The sequence below is a fragment of the Cottoperca gobio genome, chromosome 4 (genome assembly GCF_900634415.1).
Source record: "Cottoperca gobio chromosome 4, fCotGob3.1, whole genome shotgun sequence".
Lineage (NCBI taxonomy): Eukaryota > Metazoa > Chordata > Actinopteri > Perciformes > Bovichtidae > Cottoperca > Cottoperca gobio.
The window spans coordinates 8,568,389-8,588,483 of NC_041358.1; the positions used below are offsets into that span (position 1 = coordinate 8,568,389).

The 20,095-nt window shown below is 38.8% G+C and overlaps 1 protein-coding gene and 1 long non-coding RNA gene across 3 annotated transcripts in view; one reads left to right on the forward strand and one right to left on the reverse strand.

Moving 5' to 3' along the window:
- The window catches only part of LOC115007486 (adenylate cyclase type 1-like), a 46,242-nt gene that overhangs the window by 15,298 nt on the left and 10,849 nt on the right, over positions 1-20,095 (reverse strand). The window contains exons 4-9 of the mRNA XM_029430385.1: positions 19,929-20,040; positions 14,288-14,415; positions 11,884-12,042; positions 10,388-10,529; positions 9,037-9,192; positions 4,171-4,365 (exon numbers count right to left, since the gene is read on the reverse strand). Of these exons, the coding sequence (XP_029286245.1) occupies positions 4,171-4,365; positions 9,037-9,192; positions 10,388-10,529; positions 11,884-12,042; positions 14,288-14,415; positions 19,929-20,040 (892 nt within the window). The remainder of the gene's footprint in view (positions 1-4,170; positions 4,366-9,036; positions 9,193-10,387; positions 10,530-11,883; positions 12,043-14,287; positions 14,416-19,928; positions 20,041-20,095) is intronic.
- LOC115007487 (uncharacterized) lies at positions 1,196-13,244 on the forward strand. 2 transcript variants are annotated; one of them, XR_003832187.1, is made up of 4 exons: positions 1,196-1,210; positions 4,199-4,474; positions 9,056-9,258; positions 13,060-13,244. It is a non-coding gene; the product is annotated as an uncharacterized LOC115007487 (long non-coding RNA). The 2 variants fall into 2 exon arrangements; XR_003832188.1 differs by lacking the exon at positions 13,060-13,244 and adding an exon at positions 10,442-10,945.

A 20,095-nucleotide genomic window follows, 5' to 3' on the forward strand; every position in this document is an offset into this window, starting at 1 on the left:
CACTTTAGCAGCGGTGGTGTTAATTTGTATTAGGTTTTTTTGTATAACTCCCCCTCTGTTTAACATTGATTTGATTAATTTAATTAATTAATTCAGTGGTCGTGGGGCAGACACAGTCATTGTGGGGATTTGAGTGGGCGACTGCCCGGATTGAAGCACAGAGAAGTGTGTAAGACTGCAACTCTGCCTTCTGGTCTTAACTCCGGGTTGTCATGGATTAGGTCCACTAATAAACTTTGTAATATTAGTAGATATGAGATCCGCTCCATCCAAAGTAGGATGGATGCCGTCACTGCTAATCAGACCAGGAGTTCCGCAGAAAGTCAGCCAATTCTCTGGCCCAACAGAGCAGAAAAGGAAGAGAGAGATGCCATCGCTAGCTGCCAAGCTACAGTAGCTAACGTTAGCAGAGCCGAAAGGAGTGTAAACAACTGAGGATTAAGCGAGAGTCGCTAAGAGAAGAAGGATAAGGAGAGAGTTGTAAGTGCTTAAGAAGTACACATGTAGGTTTAGATAACTGACAGGTAGTTAGCCGATGTGATCAAGAATATAACGAAATGAACTGAGCAGCTGGAGTACGTTACCGGCAACACAAATGTAGTAGATACCGGAAGTGACGCGCTTACAGTTACTCTGTGCTTCAGACAATGATTCATAAGTGTCTGAAATATATATGAAATGTTTTATAGGGCTTAATTACCAGCAAACTTTAGTCACCTTTAGAGAATACATTTAAAAACTAGCTTTAGTGGGATTATAAAGTATTTTAAAGCATTTAGCAGCGATATTACAGGGAAAAGTCACAGATCAGTGCCTCACAGAGCAGTAGTTGGGAAGGTTTAAAGGCTTCCCAATCAAAATACAGAAAAATAATATGCTTTATTTGACATCTATATGAAGGGAAACTCCTTTGCTATCAGTTCGAATAGATTTGACACTTTATCACATCGTGTAGATGAGTATTTCATACATTTATTGGCGAAGAGGAAACACAAAACTGTTGAGTCTCCAGGGTTCGATTGGTGGCGTGCTTCTTTGCTTGGGCGAACGTGTTCAGCTGTAACTGACCAATGGACCATCGTGTTCAGTTGTAACTGTCCAATGAGCGACACGCAACGGCCGATTTTAACTGACCAATGAGCGACGAGATGAGGCTATATAACCCGCCGGTTTTAGGCCGTTGGTCATTCAGCAAGAGAAAACGAGACAGGTAGGCAGCAACAGCTAGCTAGGAGCAGCGCTATCAGCTAGCTAGGAGCAGCGCTAACAGCTAGCTAGGAGCAGCGCTTACAGCTAGCAAGGAGCAGCGCTAACATATATATATATATATATATATATAAATATATATATACATATATATATGTGTATATATACATTTATATGTATATATATATACATATATTTATGTATATATATATTTATATATATATATATATTTATATATATATATATATACGTATATATGTATATACGTGTATATATATATATATATATATATATATATATATATATATATATGTATATATATATACACGGGCATGTGTATATATACGTATATATGTATATATATATAAATATGTATATATATACATAAATACATATACATATAGAATCAGAGGGTTTCATCCCTCCGATTCTATATATATATATATATATATATTATATATATACATACATATATATGTGTTTATATATATGTATATATTTATACATGAATATATATATATATGTATAAATATATATATATATGTATATACATATACATGTATATATCACTGTGTTATAATTATTGATGCATTAATGCATCATTATTGTTGCAGGTGGTAAAGGTGGAGCCATTTTTATTGACTTTATATACGGCTGGGTAGCCTCACCTATAATAATACATCATTATTAGTTGATTTATAACTTATATTAATCTAAGTCTGTAAATAGTAATTAATGTCAAATAAATCTAATGAAGTAAAAAGTACAATACTGGTTTCTAAAATGTAGGAGTAAAAGTAGAAAGTAGTGTGAAGTAAATAACTCCTGATTGTATTAATTCACACTTGATGATTATCGCATGTATTTGTCCACCTCAATCAATATGTATTTTTGCACAAAATGTATTTCTGCACAACATGTATAATGAGCACTATATTAGTTATGAATGTAAAACACATCAGGTACGTTTCTCCTTTAAAACGTTAGAGGTCTACAAACCATCTCGTCATAACGCTGCTCTCCGCGCCAACATGGACCAATGGGAAGAGACTACACCCTTCTGTGCTGAACTAGTCAAATTGTTTACGAGAATTTTGTACACTTCCTGCTATACCAACAGATAGTTAACTGATTGAGTTCAGGCTGAGGACTTGGTGAGGCAGAAAGTGCCCTCGGCTGAGAGTATTATCAAAATGCTGTTATCATATAGCATAAATAAAACTAAAGCCTGATTCACACCAAATGCGGCAAAAACGCAGGTGTTTCCATCCCACTCCGAGCTGCAGCGGCGTCCGAATAAAACCGCACTCTGTCCGCACGTGCCATCGGCTCAGTCAAGCTCACGCTGGATTTGCGGGACACAGAGAAAGTCACTTCCTTACTTTAGCTCGGCAAGCTAACAACACGCTTCAAGATGTCTCTCTCCAAGCCAAAGAAACGTCAAGTTGATTCTGAAAATCATCACTTCCAGAGCGAATGGACTGACAAATATTAATTTAGTTTGCTAGCCGCAACAAGTAAAAAACTGGTGTGTTTATCGTGCAACGAATATATTTCATTTTATGTTAAACCTCGCACAAACTATGCAAGCTTGTTTAGTGTGAAAGACAGATTAGGTGTTGTCAGGCTTGTTGGGATACAGAATCCCTTCAGACTGTTCTGGCTTTGGGTGTCATTACAGTTTGACATGCCCAGAATAGCTTGTGTAACGGCACCTTCCGCTGTGTAGAAGCAGCAGCTCACTCTTCCCTATCTGAGCACCTTACCCTCTCCCTCATGGTGAGTTTAGACATACCACAAGGAAAGTTCATTTCACCTGCTTGCATCCATGATATTATTCTTCTGGTTGGTACCCAAAGCTCCTGAAACACAGGTGATATATGGAACGTAGATGAGGCTTCCTCTTAAGACTCAGCCTGGGAGTAAATTCCACCGGTTGTTCTCACGCTCCATCTCAACCTTTTGAACAAGACCTGGAGATACTTAACTCAATCCATTGGTTGCCAAGATATTTTACGGCCAACGAGTCGTGGCAATGGTCCAACCAACTGATTTTTCCTGGGGCCATGTGCAGAGAAAATGTGAAATGATAAAATCAGCAGGTCCAAGCATGTGCTGTGCTGGAGCCTACATGACATTAGGTCCTCAAAGTTATTCTTTATTTGTGCATGAGATAAACTCTTTGTGGAGCAAATATCAATGAATGAATCTACATTATTCAGCTGGATAGAAAACAATGTAACCTTTGCTCCAAAAAATTTGAGATCTAGTAATCTGATATGTGGTTAGATCTGTACTTCTACAACAACGATGTGTCTTGAACTTGAAAAATTTTTTTTTGCTGTAGTTGTGTGGGAGTAAATAAAGCCTAATTTGAGTCTTAATATGTTTCTGCTGGTGGCAAGAATGAGACTTCAGTTAAAAATTAGGTTTTTTTCACTGAGTATAGGGTATTAATTCTCCTGTTACCAGTTTGAATGTGTAGATTAAACACAGACAAAGACACACACACACACACACACACATACACATCCCTGTTCTGTGTCTCCTTTATGGCTCCACCCACGCACGCACAGGAGAAAGATATCACGTGTGCCGCTCAGACGTTCCCAAATCATTATCTGCACCCCCTCCTGAGAGGGTGGGTGGATTCCACACACACACACACACACACACACACACACACACACACACACACACATACACACACACACACACACACACACACACACACACACAGACAACAGGCGTGGGTGAAAGGGAGCAAGGGGAGAAATTAGAAATTAGAGACTGTGTAGGGTGTGTATGTGAGAGCATAGGAGGGGAGGGAGGGGGGATGCAGTCACGAAGCATCATGTTACCTTATGTGTGATGAGGAAAGTATGTATTTGTTACATTTTGTAAATATAAATCCAAGTTTCTGGGTTCTCTGCAGATTGTAAGTGTGTGTGTGTGTGTCCTCACCCTGCGCTCCTTGTCTCTGTTCCTGTAGAACAGGGTGATGTAGCTGAGGTCTGTTGTCTCAGACTCGGTCTGCCGAGCTTCGATGAGCCGCCCGATGTAGCGGTTGACTCGTGTTCCTGGCGAGGGCTGCACAGCTGTGGTTGAGGAGGACGTCCGACTCCTCAGCTTCTCTGGCGCCGTTCGCAGGGCTCTCCGCTGTCAGACACCAAGGAGACAACACAATCAGTCTCCGCAGAGGCCAAGCCTGTCTGATGTGTGACAGTTGACTGGTGTGGTGAGGCATACCAATGCAAAGTTTTGTGAGGTCAGCTTTTTACCATTGTAAGATTTGGTTGTAACTTTACAAACATCAGTGGAAACAAGATGAAAAGCCTAAGCCTGCCTGGTCCTATGAGCTGCAATGCATCAAACAATTAAAAAGTTTGATGAAATACGGACAGACAACTTTTCAACTGAAAATGTAATGTTTGGCTTTACCTCGAACATTTTGGCGGGTTGTGAGCTACACTGTTGGCTATAGTAAGTTCATTCATTTTGACATGTCCCAGTAGGAAAAGCGCAGGTGTAAATATTTTTTTCTTAAAAGACAACTAATTACTTGCTACAATACAAAACTGACTGTCTGCACTTACATTATCAAAAAGATAAATCTCTTGAATGAAAGAGACCAAATCAATCTAAATTGTAAAGCAAGAATATAAAAATGTGTCTAATATAACAAAAATAATAATTGTTCCTGTCTCAGCCGAAAAGGCACTTCAGAAGAAACCATGGGATTTGATCATAACTTGGTTGGAAGGTCTAAAGCAGGGGTGGGGAACCTCCGGCCTCCGGGCCGTATACGGCCCGCGAGACCATTTGATCCGGCCCTCGAGGTAATTCGTAAAACGCACGCAAAAAAATCCACTAGCAAAAAAAACTAGACGGCAATATTTTAAACGGCTGACTGATTGTTTTTCCTGGCCAAGGTCAGGGTCCCCGAACACAACATGAGCGGAACGTGTCATCACGTGGTCACGTCATGTCAAAAACTTCAATTTTAAACGAGACTGTCATTGACATCAGTGAACGCAGCATGGCGATTGTAAAACAGAGAAAGCTGGACGCGGAATGTCGCACGATTATTTCTTTGTGGAAGTAAAAGGCCAGTGTGTCTAGTTTGTGTGGACGTACTTGATGAAAAATTATCTTGAGCGTCATTACTGCACAAAACATGCTGAACTGCACGAGCTGAAAGGACGAGTGCTTTTGGATAAAGTTAACGCTCTTTGGCGGAGTTTGGCCCAACAAGCAGCTCTCTGCAGAGCGTAACATACAAACATGGAAAGCTAGAGAGGTAGACCACCACACCAAGAACAGACTAGTCCACCACTGCTGTGCAATTATCACTGCCATGTACAATACTCACTTTATTTTCTATCAACCACTTGGTACATATATTATTTTTTATTCTATTAAATTATTGTTTACTGCCTTTTCACTTCATATGTTCTTTTGCTGTGACAAGATACATTTCCCCGTTGTGGGACAAATAAAGGATTGTTGATTTCTGATAAAACAGAAAGATACATGGATAAAAAAGTTGCTTTTTTGAACAGCATAAAATAAAAGTGAAATGAATGGGGCTGTGTCTTAAAAGAAATTGCAGAGGTTATGATTTCAATAATTAGTACGGCCCTCGAGGGATGTTGTAAAAAACAAAATGGCCCTTGATAGGAAAAAGGTTCCTCACCCCTGTTCTAAAGGCTAGAAGAAGTCATAACAATTAAAACGCTTTTGTTTTTATAGCAGACGGGTAGCGAGTGCAAGGAGGTATTGTGTCTTTTCTTGCGTCTGCACAGCTGCTTAGCAGTAGCATTCTGCACAAATTGTAGATGGGAAAGTCAAAGTTCTTAATTGTAGATAGGCCTAAATTATAATTTACCTACAATTTATACAGCCATTTAGGACATCTTGATACAGCTTCATTCATCTACATACAGACCTTTTTTCATAGCTGGCATTTAGTTTTCATTGCAAACGGTGCACAGGTATAATTCATTACATTGATGTCCATGTAAACAGCCAGCATGCACATGACTAGAGCCCTTAGAGTCTAAGGCTTAGACTGATAATCCTAAATAGAAAGCAGTGATGAATAATGTAATCAAATCCATCTGTGTATGAGGGCTCAGTCACACACTGACAGGAATAAGGCTGTAACAACAAAAGCATGCTAACCAAGCTAGCATCAGCATCTTGCTTACATTTTTTCCTTTTCACTGCAGTTGCTATGTGAGTAGCCTTTACATAACCTTGCTTATTCTGACCACTTAAATAAGTTGTAGCCTCAAGTGTCTTTAGACTGAGCTGAATGCTACAACGCTAGCAAGTCAATACTGTAGGCTATGTCTACAGTTACAGCAGACAGCATTTAGCATGCAACATTTGTTATTTCCGCATGTTAGCTTGGTTTTAATGCTAATGTTAGCATCTAAACATGCTCATAGTTAGAAGTAGTAAAGTAGTTAAAGTTTAGAAAGTAACATTAAGCATTGTTAGCATGTAACCTTGCTAAGTTTAGCCCATGTTACACTAAGCATGGTAATAATATTAGCATTATTCTTAAAACTTAGGAGAATTAGTTAGTCGGTTATTCAGTAATTTTAGAGCCTGTCTCGTGAACAATGATCTCATGATATAAAGCAACTTCATGCCATCTGCTAGTTAATTTAACACTAATGCCGCAACAAACTGAAGTTTCAGTGATTCCACTGTTGTGTGAATGTTGTGTGTTTTACAGGAATTTTGGATTTAATATAAGTCCTTTGGCTCCTGTGGAGAAGCTTTTCATGAAACTAATGATGCCATTAACTAATAAAAAAAGGCCCAAGTTGAAAATAACCAGAATTATCTGAGCGATAAACTTTAGAGAGCAGCACAAAAGAAGTACAAAAACATCATAAGTTATCGTTATTCTTTCACAATAAATAATATATCACTTAGTATTCAACAGGGACATACTGTAGGCCTAAGTGTAGGCTTAAGATGTCATACAGAATGTTATATGTGCATTATCCGTCATAAAGAAAGCACATACTGTATGCCGTACTTATTCATAGTTAAAGTAGTAACTGTAGCTATTATTAGAGGGGCTTGCATACAGTTTTCCGTCTCACTTAGCCTATAGGTGTTTGAGAGACACAGTATTATAAATAGAATGTGAAGTATTATTCAAATTTACACCTGCTTCTACAAAATAAAATAAAACTCTCTCATTTAATCATCCAGCCTCACTGGAAGTGAGTAAGAGATTGTTATATAATTGCTGTTCTTGTTCTCCAAATTCTTCATTCATCTTGACAACTAATTTAGTCTAATTTTCATATTTCAAGTCTGAAGGTGTTTCTCGTTAAAATGTTCCTGGTGCAGTTTCCTTTGTTTCATGAATTTTGCAGAATGCAGAGTTGCAGTATCTTGCAAAAAGACAGAATAAAGTAGATTGTTGCAGTCATGTCAAGAAAACAATGTACATTTTGAAAGCGGATTTATACTAGAGGCACAATAAATAATTGCACCTCATTAGTTGATTTTGTGGCTTAATTAAAAAAGAAGTTAACAAAAAATAATGACTGCTTTTGCAGTGTAGTCCTATACAGTGCTTAAATTGAAAGAAAAAGGTGCCAGTCCTCTAAACTAGCAGAGTGCATAGCATGCAAGTGCAGCATTTAGGGGCACGTATTGTGCACAACGGTTATTAATATGAGGATAAAAAAGGCAAATGATGGACAAGGATTTTGGAGGTGCGAGCAGAAATTTTAACTATTATCCAGCAACTTTAAGATTGAGCTAAACCACATATTGTACATCACACAGGTGCACAGTCTTGCCTCATATTTTGATCGACACTTTCAACAGCTACACCATAAGCACCCGCTTACACTAGAAAGTGGCAGTACTGAGTAATAGATGAGGATACTCGTTTGGAGAGAATACTAACATACCATTGCATTTAATTTAGTTCATCAAAAAAATCTGCATTTTATGTATCATCTATCATATGATTAAATATTATTTTGCCAAACAATTCAATGTCATAAATCCCTTATAAAGTTCCACTGTGTCACAATGCCAGTATTTTGGCTACTTGGATAACCATGTAACAATGTGGCTAAGGTTATTAGAGGAGATGATACTAGGCTGTGGGTGATTACCAGCAGTCATAAGCCAACCTCATCAGATTCATGAAGTACTAATGCCTGGCCGAGCTCACACAGTTGGATGGATTATGCTAGCAGGCTATTTCTGACAGGCAGAACACCAATCATCAACCACCAAACACCGACCGACCGAGGAACGAACCAGTATCACTGGGACTGACTCACTTCTGCATTAAATCAAATATACTCACAAAGATGATGAGAAACACGTGAAATCTCAAATGAATGCTCATATTCACATGCAAATATCACTTACATATACATAGGGCTGCAACTAACGATTATTTTTCATAGATTAATCAATGAATTGTTTGATCCAAGGTGATTTAACAGGATTTAAATATCCTGTTTTGCTATTTCAAAGATATATATTTTTAGATGATATAAAACAGAGAAATATCTATTCCACCAACAAGTATTGCTGGCATACTGTAGGATTTATGATGCTGTAGAAATCTAGAGTGTGTGTGTGTGTGTGTAGCAGATTAGTAATCCAAGCAGGATTTCACTTCATCACAAATGGACATACAAACCCATTAAAATACAAACCCATTAAAAGGATTTCTCTTGCTATGTAACCCAGATGTTTTTATATATGCTTTACAGTAGTGTGCATGCAGATATAAAAAGTGATTCCTATGAGATAAAGACTCTGCCTATTAAATACCTTGTCATCATCATCGCAGGTCATGGCGTTGGAGAAGGGGATCTCAGCCTTGAACATCTTCCTACAGTGCATCAGCTGCACCAACAGGTAGCACACCGTCTTGAACTTCATCCTCTTGGCTGGTTTGATGTCTGACAGAATTAGACCTGGGAAGATCTGTAAATGAGGACGAAGATAATAAGATGAACAAGAAAGAAAGAAAGTCCTAGAGGCTACTGAGAGGTACGAATTCTACGGTCCAGGTTCCTTCGAGGCTTTTAAAAAACTTTTTAAAACAAATAAAACTCTTCCAACTTGCTTTTACCTATAATCTTTCAATTCATGTCTGTGGAAACTGAAATCCAGCTCTTTTCCAGCTCTCAGTATTTATGGAAATAAAGTAAGCTTTAGCATGTCAACATACAGTACGTCCCACAGATGGAACAGCTACATGAGGTTAAACAGCTGTATATCACTAGCATATCATAAGCTAACGTGTTGTATGCAGAGAATGTTTAGCATATTAGTCTAAGATAAAAATCATATTTACAAAAGACAAATCAGTTAGTATTAGTAAAGTCTACTGTAGTTTACGGTGTGTTAGAATGTCGTTTGACATCATATATTGTTTGGCATGTTGACCTTTATTTAACAAGGTAGCATGCTATGTTAGCATTAACTTCAAGCTACAGCTAAAGCTGAATTTAGGCATTTGTTTAAGGATAAGTGGAAATGTTGCTTTTTCTATGGTGCTGAATTAGAAATCAGATAAAAAATTGAAAGTTTGTTTCAAATGTTATGGAAAAACTAAAACTTCTAACTGTGGTGTATTGGTTTTCACAAAATACAACTTTAAAACTCACAATTTCAACCTCTTTTACCCACAATCTTCCAATATAATATTCTGGAACAAAATCCAGTTTAAAAACAGCTCAAATTGTGCTTTTAAAGAATTGTCTCATTCATGGAAATAAAGTAGGCTTGAGTGGGATTTTTACAACGTTAGTTAGTGTTTATTTGTGTGTTGTATGGTGTGTGCTTGTGTATGTGCGTGTGCTTGTGCGTGCGTGTGTGTGTGTGTGTGCGTGTGTGTGTGTGCGTGTGTGTGTGTGTGTGTGTGTGTGTGTGTGAATGCTAACAAATACTGTAGCTGCGGATTTAAAATGCTATGAGGAGACACACACACAGACTCAGATCTTGGGCATATGTACAGTAAATGAGAGATAGTGATACTAGCCCTGGGTATGCCAGCTTAAGAAATGGCCTGCCTCCCTCTCTGCACCAGAGGATTAACCATTCTAACATTGATAGATGTGTCACCTCTCGCGTAATAAAATGAGGAAATGCAAGAAAAGAAATGATTGTGGCGTACTTTGCGTCTGTGTGATGGCACAATGAAAAATGTTTCTATTTGATGTTTCTGAAGGAAGGCATGCCTCTCGTGGCCGAGGCCCGGCTCCACCTCGTAGTCTCCATTCAAACACTCCAGGGTGGTCCTTGTGATGTGCACCTTGCTGAGAGCACAAGCAGAGCAGAGGATGCAGGGAAGTTAGTGACACTCAGGTCTCAAATCATTATCCTCTTCATTATTTTCATCGGCCTTCGGCTTGTTGAAATTTTCATGCAAACGACTTTTTTAATCTGTTAACAAATCCTACAATCTTATTACTTCACTTGAAACAAGACCAAATTGAGCAAATGCGGTGACCTCATTTCACTGCTTTTTAAATGTTAATCAGCTCGTTACTGTACATGAGTTTTCCCGATTGAAGTATTCATTTAATATTAGTGGTCTGCTTTCAATATTCAGTGGAGATAACACAGGAACAGGCTGAGAGGAATAAACTGCTAGAGCTAGAGCTAGATTTAACTATTTGCTTATTGCAGATATGTCGGTATTGGCTTATAACAAGAAACTGCAGTACAGAAATAGCAAAATATGTTTAAGACCATTTAGAAACAAGGCTCTGTTACAAGGATCTTTCAATTATTTCTCTGAACAATAGTCACGTGCACATATGAACATTGAAACTATTAGCTTGCTGTAATTGTTCCTCCTGTTCATAGAACCCTGTTGAAGGTGGTACCAATGTAATGTAATGTATGTAGACACAGTCCACAGTTCTTGTTCTGTGTAAAGATAGATTCTAAAGTTCAGCTAACGCTCAAAGATATCTGATGTACTGTTATTGGATTTTTGTAACACATCTCATGATAAGAAAACTTATAATTATGATATCCTTACTTCATCTTTAATTAACAACTCTTATAAATGACAACATATGTAACTGGAAACAAGCTCATAATTAAGAAAACTATCTTATATTAGATAGAGATCTTGTAATTATGAGATTTTAATGGAGATGCTATATCATAATACTGCTTTTTAATCATTAGATAACCTCTCCAGTTTTTCTTTCTTTGGTAAATGCTAAGTGCTTCTGTAGTAAAAAATATATTTTATCCTGTGGCATTACAGACAATAACCGTCAGTTTTGTTTTTAGTCTATATATTTGTTCTATCAAATATATATATATATATATATATATATATATATATATATATATATATATATATATATCCTTTATGGTGGACATTTGAACAAGTGTGTTGTGTTCCTGAGGTACATATGCAGAAAAAATAAATTTCCCGAGCTGTTACTGCTATGTTGGATGAACACATCATGAGACTATATTCTAGCTCTGTTGCTGGGATACTGTGTGTGTGTATGTGTGTGTGTGTGTGTGTGTGTGTGTGTGTGTGTGTGTGTGTGTGTGTGTGTGTGTGTACTGTGTACTGTGTACTGTGTACTGTGTACTGGGAGTGCTCTGAGTCCAGTTTCAGTGGGTCTAAGTGTCAGCACTGACCCAGGCAGCCCTCCAGCCTCCATCACATTTGCCAGTGTGACATCATTTGACCAGACGTCATACTGCCATTTCCTGAGGCCCAGCACGCCACACAGCACCCGTCCTGTGTGCAGACCAACACGCATGTTTAGATCCACCTCCGTCGCTTCCACCACCGACCTGCAGGAGGGGTTGAGGGGGGTAGAAGGTTAATCTCTAAAACTGTTGAAACAAAATCATGAAAATGTAACCTCAAACGACAAGGTTGTGATTCATTCAAGTGTCTTTCTCTGTTTGGTTGTTAGTTAACAGAATCTCACAAACCTGTTTTCTGTTGCCTGTTGCATTTAGGCAACTGATCAAAGAATGTCTTAACAACAATTGGATGGACTTCCATGAAAGATCGACAGTCATGGTCCCCAGAGGATGAATCTGTCTGACATTTATGATCCCCTGACTTTTCATTTATCAACATCATCAAGTTTCAATCTGTCCAATACTTTATTTTTCCTGGAAAACTAATGAAATTTCCATCAGCCTCAATTGCACTTTATGTTTAATGGTAATTAGCTAAATGTTAGCACACTAACCCACTAAACTAAGATGGTGAACATGGTAAACATTACACCTGCAAAACACCAGCATAGTAGTGTTGTACTAGTGAGCATGTTAGCATGCTAATGTTAGCATTGATCTCAAAGCACCGCTGTGACAGCCTCATAGAACCGCTAGCATAACAGTAGACTTACTTGAATTTAGAAAGGATGACACTGTCAACATCAATTATTTAACACTATGCACTTTTTTTTAATGCCTAGGTGGCAATATGTAGTTTTTCTTAAAGAAAAGGCCTTGACGCTCTTTGAACTCTACGGGAGAAAGGCTCTCCATTTGACCAAAACAAACACAATTCTTTTAGTGGATCTGGCAGATCTGCTGGCCTGATGATTAATTAGGAAGAAACATTGAAACTTTGTCCCAATCCAATGTAAAGATCTCTTAATTAAAGTAAAATCCGCCTGCGTCTATATTTACATGTGTGTGCATTGCGTGCATGTATGTGTGCAGTCCTTCCCTGTGTTGTGGTGTACAGGAGAAAGAGCAAAACTTTTCCTCTCCAGTAAATCATTACACAAAGCTCTTTGTCACCAGTGAAAGGTCAACCAATTCAGACGATGTTTGTGTTTATGTTTACAGGCTGGCGGAAAAGAAAATGTAGTGAAGGAGGGATGACACACACCGAACACACACAGAGGGATGAGTGTGTACAGCAGCACCTGTCTTATGAGATAAAGGACTCCTACAGCAGCATCCATCCACTCAGACAGAGCAGCAGGGAAAGAACATGACAGGCGGGGGCTCACACAAGGAAATGAGGTAGAGGCTCTGCGTGTGTCAACATGCTGGTGGGGGAGGGATTGCAAAATTGTCACAAATTGAATTTGTCTCAGTTTGCAGACTTACATGCATGTTTCAAACATTGCTTTGTTGTGTCCAAACAAAGCAAAGTACCTTTTGCTGCTAAACTCCTCATACATCATGTTTGACTACATGTGTTTTGCATTCAAGTTGAGGAAACTTAAAGGTTTGGCAGTCTGCTCTGTGACAGTGTGAGATAAAACTGGGGAAATAATGCTCAATTTAGATTAAGCTGATCCAAATATCTCTTAAAAAGTGAAAACACAGACAGACATGTTTAATATAATATATAAAGCACTTTAAGACCGCATGTCTTCAACAAACCTGCACTTTTTATCATCATTCAAATATCTTACCGTATATTCTTAAATAGTACATTTAATTTAATTTAATTTAATTTAATTTAATTGTGTTTCATGCAAACTCAAAACTTTCTCCATGTTTAAGTCTTGATACATGTATTAGGATGAACACTTCCAATGCACTAATTCCTTAGTTTCTTTTTTTAACGTACATTTTTTTTATTCACACATTCTTTCTAGTTGCCAGTGTTGGAAAGTAATAAGTACATTTACTTGTACCAAATTTAAGTACCATTTTGAGCTACTGGTGGTACTGGTGTATTTTCATGTGTTGCTACTTTACACTTCTACTTCACTACTATTCAAAGGCAAATACTGTACTTGTTACAACACTTTCTTTATTTGATCATTTTAATTCCCAGTTAATTTGCAGTTTCAGATTAATAATACAAAATATGATCAAAGAAGTGATGCTGTAATATTATAGATTAATGTGTTCATCACTTTGATGTTGCAGCTGATGAAGGTGAAGCTAATTTCAATTACTTTATGTATCTGCTAGGTAGCTTGTGAATTTAATAACATTTTATCTTAATGGTTCAATAATAATTGGGTGTGTGTGAGCGTGTGTCTGTCTGTCTGTCTGTCTGTCTGTCTGTCTGTCTGTCTGTCTGTGTGTGTGTGTGTCGGTGTGTTAGACTCACGCGATCGTGTCAATCATGTCGAGTCCCATCTCCACACAGCAGTGGGCGTGGTCTGCCTTGGGTTGGGTCAGTCCTGACACACAGTAGTAACAGTCCCCCAGGATTTTTATCCGCCTGCAGTGATTTTCCTACAGATGGACACAAAGAGACAGACAGATGACGTGTCATTGGTAACCATTATAAAGGTCAACTACAGTGGCAGCCGCTAATGGCGTGGCTTTCAAGGTGTTAATGTCAGTGGTCAACCCGCAACTTTGTTGACTGAAATATCTCAATAACTATTGGATGGATTTCCCTGAAATGTGGTTCAGGGTGAGTTGTAATAAGTTTGATGACCCCGAAGAGAGGTACTCCTCAAATATTAGATGTATTCTTTGTCGTCAAACACTATCATGAAGCAAAATGAGAAGAAATGGTTGATGAATAAACTAGCTAGGTGTATAATATAGCCTGTGCTTGCATTTTTTATGTACCATCCTTAATGGTAATGTAGTGTTTCTATGTAAAGTAAACATGCTAGGCTGAACCCCCACGTGCTAGTGTATCTTTCTTAAAATGCCTCTGGGCTTCAACTGGTAACCCTGTATTTAACATCACACATTTATGAATTGTGGGTAATTCCCTTAGGCACAGTCTGCAGAAATGCGGACTTACAGAAAGTGTGCATGAAGGGCTCAAAATGTCTGCGAAAGAGTCGTCAAGCACTTGACGATTTGACAGTGGGTCAGCGCTAAGCCCTCACAGACTTTGCGGGAACACGCCTCCAAGTATGTGAGTCTGTGAGTGTGAACATTGGGATTGGGTCACAGTCTTGTTTTTAACTGTAGATCTAATAGTGCATCATAGATAGTAGGATCCAATTCTCTGAATCTGGATGAAAGATTTTATAAAGTTGCCTCACCACACATTAGTTATTATGACAGGACCATTGCTATTTTTAGACCTACTCTTCTGCTGTTCAAAAGCAAAGCTCCACATAGTTTCCCTTGAGAAGCGAGCAACAGTTTGAAATCATCACCTAGACCATTTCTACATGTAACAGATGGAAGTTGCTCACACTTTTACTCCAGTAACATGAGATCTCACTGTACAGACACAACATGGGTGCTTCAGCTGCATCTATGCTTATGTAAATCAGATGTCTGTACTTGTGCAACCATGTGTGTGTTTGCAGTTGAGGCCAACTCTAATTGCTCCGACATGCTCTTGAAGTAGAATCCCGCCCACACATTCCCAGACAGATCAGCTATTTGTCACAAAGCACATTGTGCACAAACTCCACAAACTAAGACGCAAAGACCAATACACACACATACCTTTACGACACATGAACACACACAAACAACCCTGCAGAAAAGCACAGACAGCAGCATTGTTACATGCAAACATATTGTACAGGTGCTTTGGTTTAGTTGCACACACAGGGTTTCCATTTGGCGCTGTATCACTCACAGTCATCAGAAAATTGTAATGGTATATCCTACAAAGCTTAGCCTGCAGACAGCCTCTGAGTGACAAACACATGCACACACACATACACACATACACACACACACACACACGCGCACACACACACACACACACAGATACAATGGATTCATGACAACTGCAGGGTAAGCGGCAGAGATGAGAAGAGAGGAGACGGGGCGGTCTGGTTTTCTGCTCACGGGAGCAGAAAGATTCTGGCGTGGGAGGATATGAGAATTCAGAACGTGGATGATTATCCCAGCGCTAGGAAGAGAAATGGAGTGTGTGTGTGTGTGTGTGTGTGTGTGAACAGAAATGGGTGAGAAATTATCAGCTGACAGCAAGCTATGTCTCAGGTGAAAGGTATCTGTGTGCGGTTTTGGAGACAAATTCGGGAGTCTAAACCAGCGGATTGGGAACAGTTTGTCTAATTGGGGGAAAAATCAGTGTTCCCAATTTGCCTTGATGAATTTCATTATGGTTATGGTGAAAGTTAGGGTTAAGTCAAGCGCATATCTGTTATGGTTTAGGTTAAGCCTCTGGGTAATAAATGTGTTGTGTAGCATACAGCATTCAGACAGGCTCAGTGGTTGTGACAGAGCCACTTTGAAAGTGAATTTCTCCCTCGCTAACACGACAGGGTATAAATCTCAATTAGGATGCATCTGCAGCTACACACACACATACACACATACATACACACACACACGCACACGCACACGCACACGCACAAAATATATCCTCACAATATTTCCATATAATGGCTTTCTGAGTGCTGGAGCACTGATAGCGAGCCACATATCCCCTTGTATCTTGTTCTTTCTGCCCCCTCTTCTGTCTCTCTCCCCCCACATTAAGCCATGACTGATTGCTGAGATGCAGAATGAACTCAAGAGTGATAATCCTACTGATCATGTGACTTTTGTGTATTGCATATGTGTGCGTGTGCATGTAGAAAAGGAGAGTAAACTGTCTGAAGAGATCTCTTAAACTGGGAGAAGAAGAGGTCAGGCATGTGGCACACTTGAGTGTGAATGTCGGGTAACTGACATCATGGGCAAGATTTACTTTTATAAATCATTAGCGAGCTCCGGGTGAAAGAGAAATAAGATGAAACCTTGTGAATTTAACCAAACACTGTAATGCTGAAACTGTTGTTTAAAGAGGTTTAAAGTTTCTCTGCATTAGGAATGTTTTCTTAAAATTGTAAATATATTTTTAGAAATTGTTATAATTTAAATAAATATCTAAATAAACTCAAACTCCAAAACTGTCGTAGAAAAACAAAAGCAAGAAAAGTGTAAAGTAAGAAGAATGTTAACTGTGTAAGTACTTTTATTGTTGATTTTAAAGCTGCATTAATTGGATTGTATGGCCATTAGGGGGCAGAAAAACTCCACAACAAGCTGAAAACAACATCCCTGACATATGATTGCTTTATAAAGTTGTTATGGTTGACATATTAGTAAACAATTACCTGTTTACACAGCCAGAATCTGTACATTTGGTAATTTCTAGAGATGTACTAATCTATGTTTTGCCAAAAGGGAGCAGAAACACTATCAAAACAAACTAAGAGATAACATTATCCAACAGTATACCATTCCTCTGGGGTTGTGTCTGTAGTCCAATATTCATTCTGCTTTTAGTTCTGGTTTGGTCTCCACCAACTCTTTAGCTGCTAAATGCTCCGCTTTCTTCCCCAGCTAGTTGCTAACTGTGTTGTATGCTGTTTGGTGCTTGGCAGGTAGTGTACAGTGGGTTTATCAGAGCTTGCTGTCTGCTGCTGCGGTGTGTATGCGCTGAGACTGAACCAGAAATGTGCATACAAATCCAAACGAGGAGCTAAAAGAAGTAAAAAAGCTACTGACCTGCTTTTCAACCCCATCTCACGGTCTTCATTAGTGGATTGTGATCACGAAGATCACGGCGGTCATCTTTGAACATACCACCACCAGGTCACATATCATCATGTGACCTGCAGTCAAGTGTGTAACTCTGGTCACACACTTGACTGCAGGTCACATGATGATAATAATGGGGCCAACTCCATCTGCTGATGAAGACCGCGAGATGCACTAGAAAGCCTCAGAACTGGTACTACTATATCTTGCAGCTGCACCAGGTCGCTTTTTAAACTGTGTGTGTGCATTTGTGTGAATGAGTATATGTTGGGGGTCTTAAGCCTACTGTAATGCCAAACTATGATGATAACTAGGAGAGTGTGTGTGTGTGTGTGTGTGTGTGTGTGTGTGTGTGTGTGTGTGTGTGTGTGTGTGTGTGTGTGTGTGTGTGTGTGTGTGTGTGTCTCATGCAGTATTAATATGATAGTAGTCTGGCGGAAGATAACCTATCACTCATCTAATCTTTCTTCCTGGAAAACAACGCTACACAGGCTTACTGACACACAGTGTGTGTGCTACCATACACACACATACTCTCTAGTACTAATAGGGTTCTCACTCTCTCTCTCACACACACACAAACACACACACACACACACACACATAGAGAAACACTCCACCTCCCCAGCTCTTATCTCCGCTCAAAAATCGGTTCACTCATCTCTCCCTCTCTTCCAATTCCTTTTCCTTCTTGCACTATTGGATCAATATATGGCTTGGCATAACAAATGAGCTCCAGGACTAAATAATACATTTCATGTTCTTAGAGACTTTTTGTAATCAAGATATTCTCATACACTAGTGTTAGTAACTGCCGAAAGTAATGCACTGTCATTTCCATATAACCCACGAAAGCAATTTGTATGTAATCTGCGTAATTGTGAACCAGTAAGTATAAAGAACGAGAAAGTCTGCATAGGGAGGAGCACCGGGTAGATAGGTGGGTCTAAAAACGAAGGATCTTTTACCCAGGAGACCGCTGTTTGCGTCCCGTGTGAAACCAGAATTGATTATTTGTCACGTAACTTCCGTACTTAAGAAACATAACTTTCATAGCTATTTCAACCCAAACCACCATCTTTTTCTAACCAAGCTGTTTCCTGTGAAGACAGAAGTTTATTTTGAAAGATTATATGCATGTTACGAGCTGAGATTGACACATGTTGCTGCAAAACGCATCGTTGTATGAGGATATGTTATTGTGTTGCAGAGGAACAACAGGCTGACAGCTGTTTATAGTAACACAACACTAGCCTGCCTCCTTCACTGTGATGGCTCAACGACATCATTTCATTAAATAAGCTAACATTTAAATTTAACACATTTTCTTTGTTGTGCACTCAACTCACTGAAACCAAGAACGAGATTAGAGCAATACATCGTAAATATCAGTATCAGTGTATTTCAGTTATTTATTGTCATATTCACAACAATTAAAGAGAAACAGTCGTTGGCGATGAACATCTTAGATGTCAGGCTCCCTCCAACAATGCTCATAAAATATGTGTAAAAAGAAAATCATGCAAGTAAACGTGACAAAAAAGAAAAATGAGAATGGAAGACATGAAGTAAGAAAGTAACAAAACATTGCAGTAATCTCAAAGATATGTTTTAGTTTATGTATAAACATTGTTTCTATAACACACTTTGTCCACCAAAGAGCATCGACAAGTTATGTTTTACTCACTCAGTATGTGCCCTGGTCATAATTAACACTTACATTTAAAGCTTCTATAATCAATATTCTAATATAAACAAGAGCTGAAACGACTATGTGTAATGTGGAAGGGGATGCTTGCTTAACTCTGCAGGTCCCTTCAGCTCACTGTTGTGGTTTTAGGGCCTGACAGTTTACTGTTTCTTATCGCTGTCAGCATCCTCGTTAGTAAATGAAAGAAAGTCATAAAGAGTGCTCGAAACCCCCTGTACGCTACCTGTTTGCTAATTGGTCTCCATATAAACTTTATACAGTGTTTATACTGTATGTCTTAACATTACATTTCATAGTGTGGAATAAAACAAGAGTTTGGAATGAAAGTCAGAGAAAAAGAATTGACCTCCTGTATCTAAATATGAGTTTAACAATAATCAATCATTTGGTTTATTCCGTCAGTCGTATTTACATGATGTGGAAGGACTTTCATTGAAACAGCTAGAGATTTTTGAGTCACACTGATCACGCTGTGTGGATCATTTATGCATTTAATCATAATGTTCATTATGAAACACATGAAGAGAGGGGTCGCAGCAGGGTAAGGGAGAGCACTTACTGTAGCCAGCTCATCAAACTTCCCAAAGAGTTCGTTGAGCAGTTTGACCAGTTCCTGAGCGGTGCACTGAGAAGCCAATCTGGTGAAACCCACAATGTCTGCAAACAGGATGCTGTCAGAAGAGAGAGAAAGATGAATTATAATGTGATGTGAAGAGCTCAACTTGT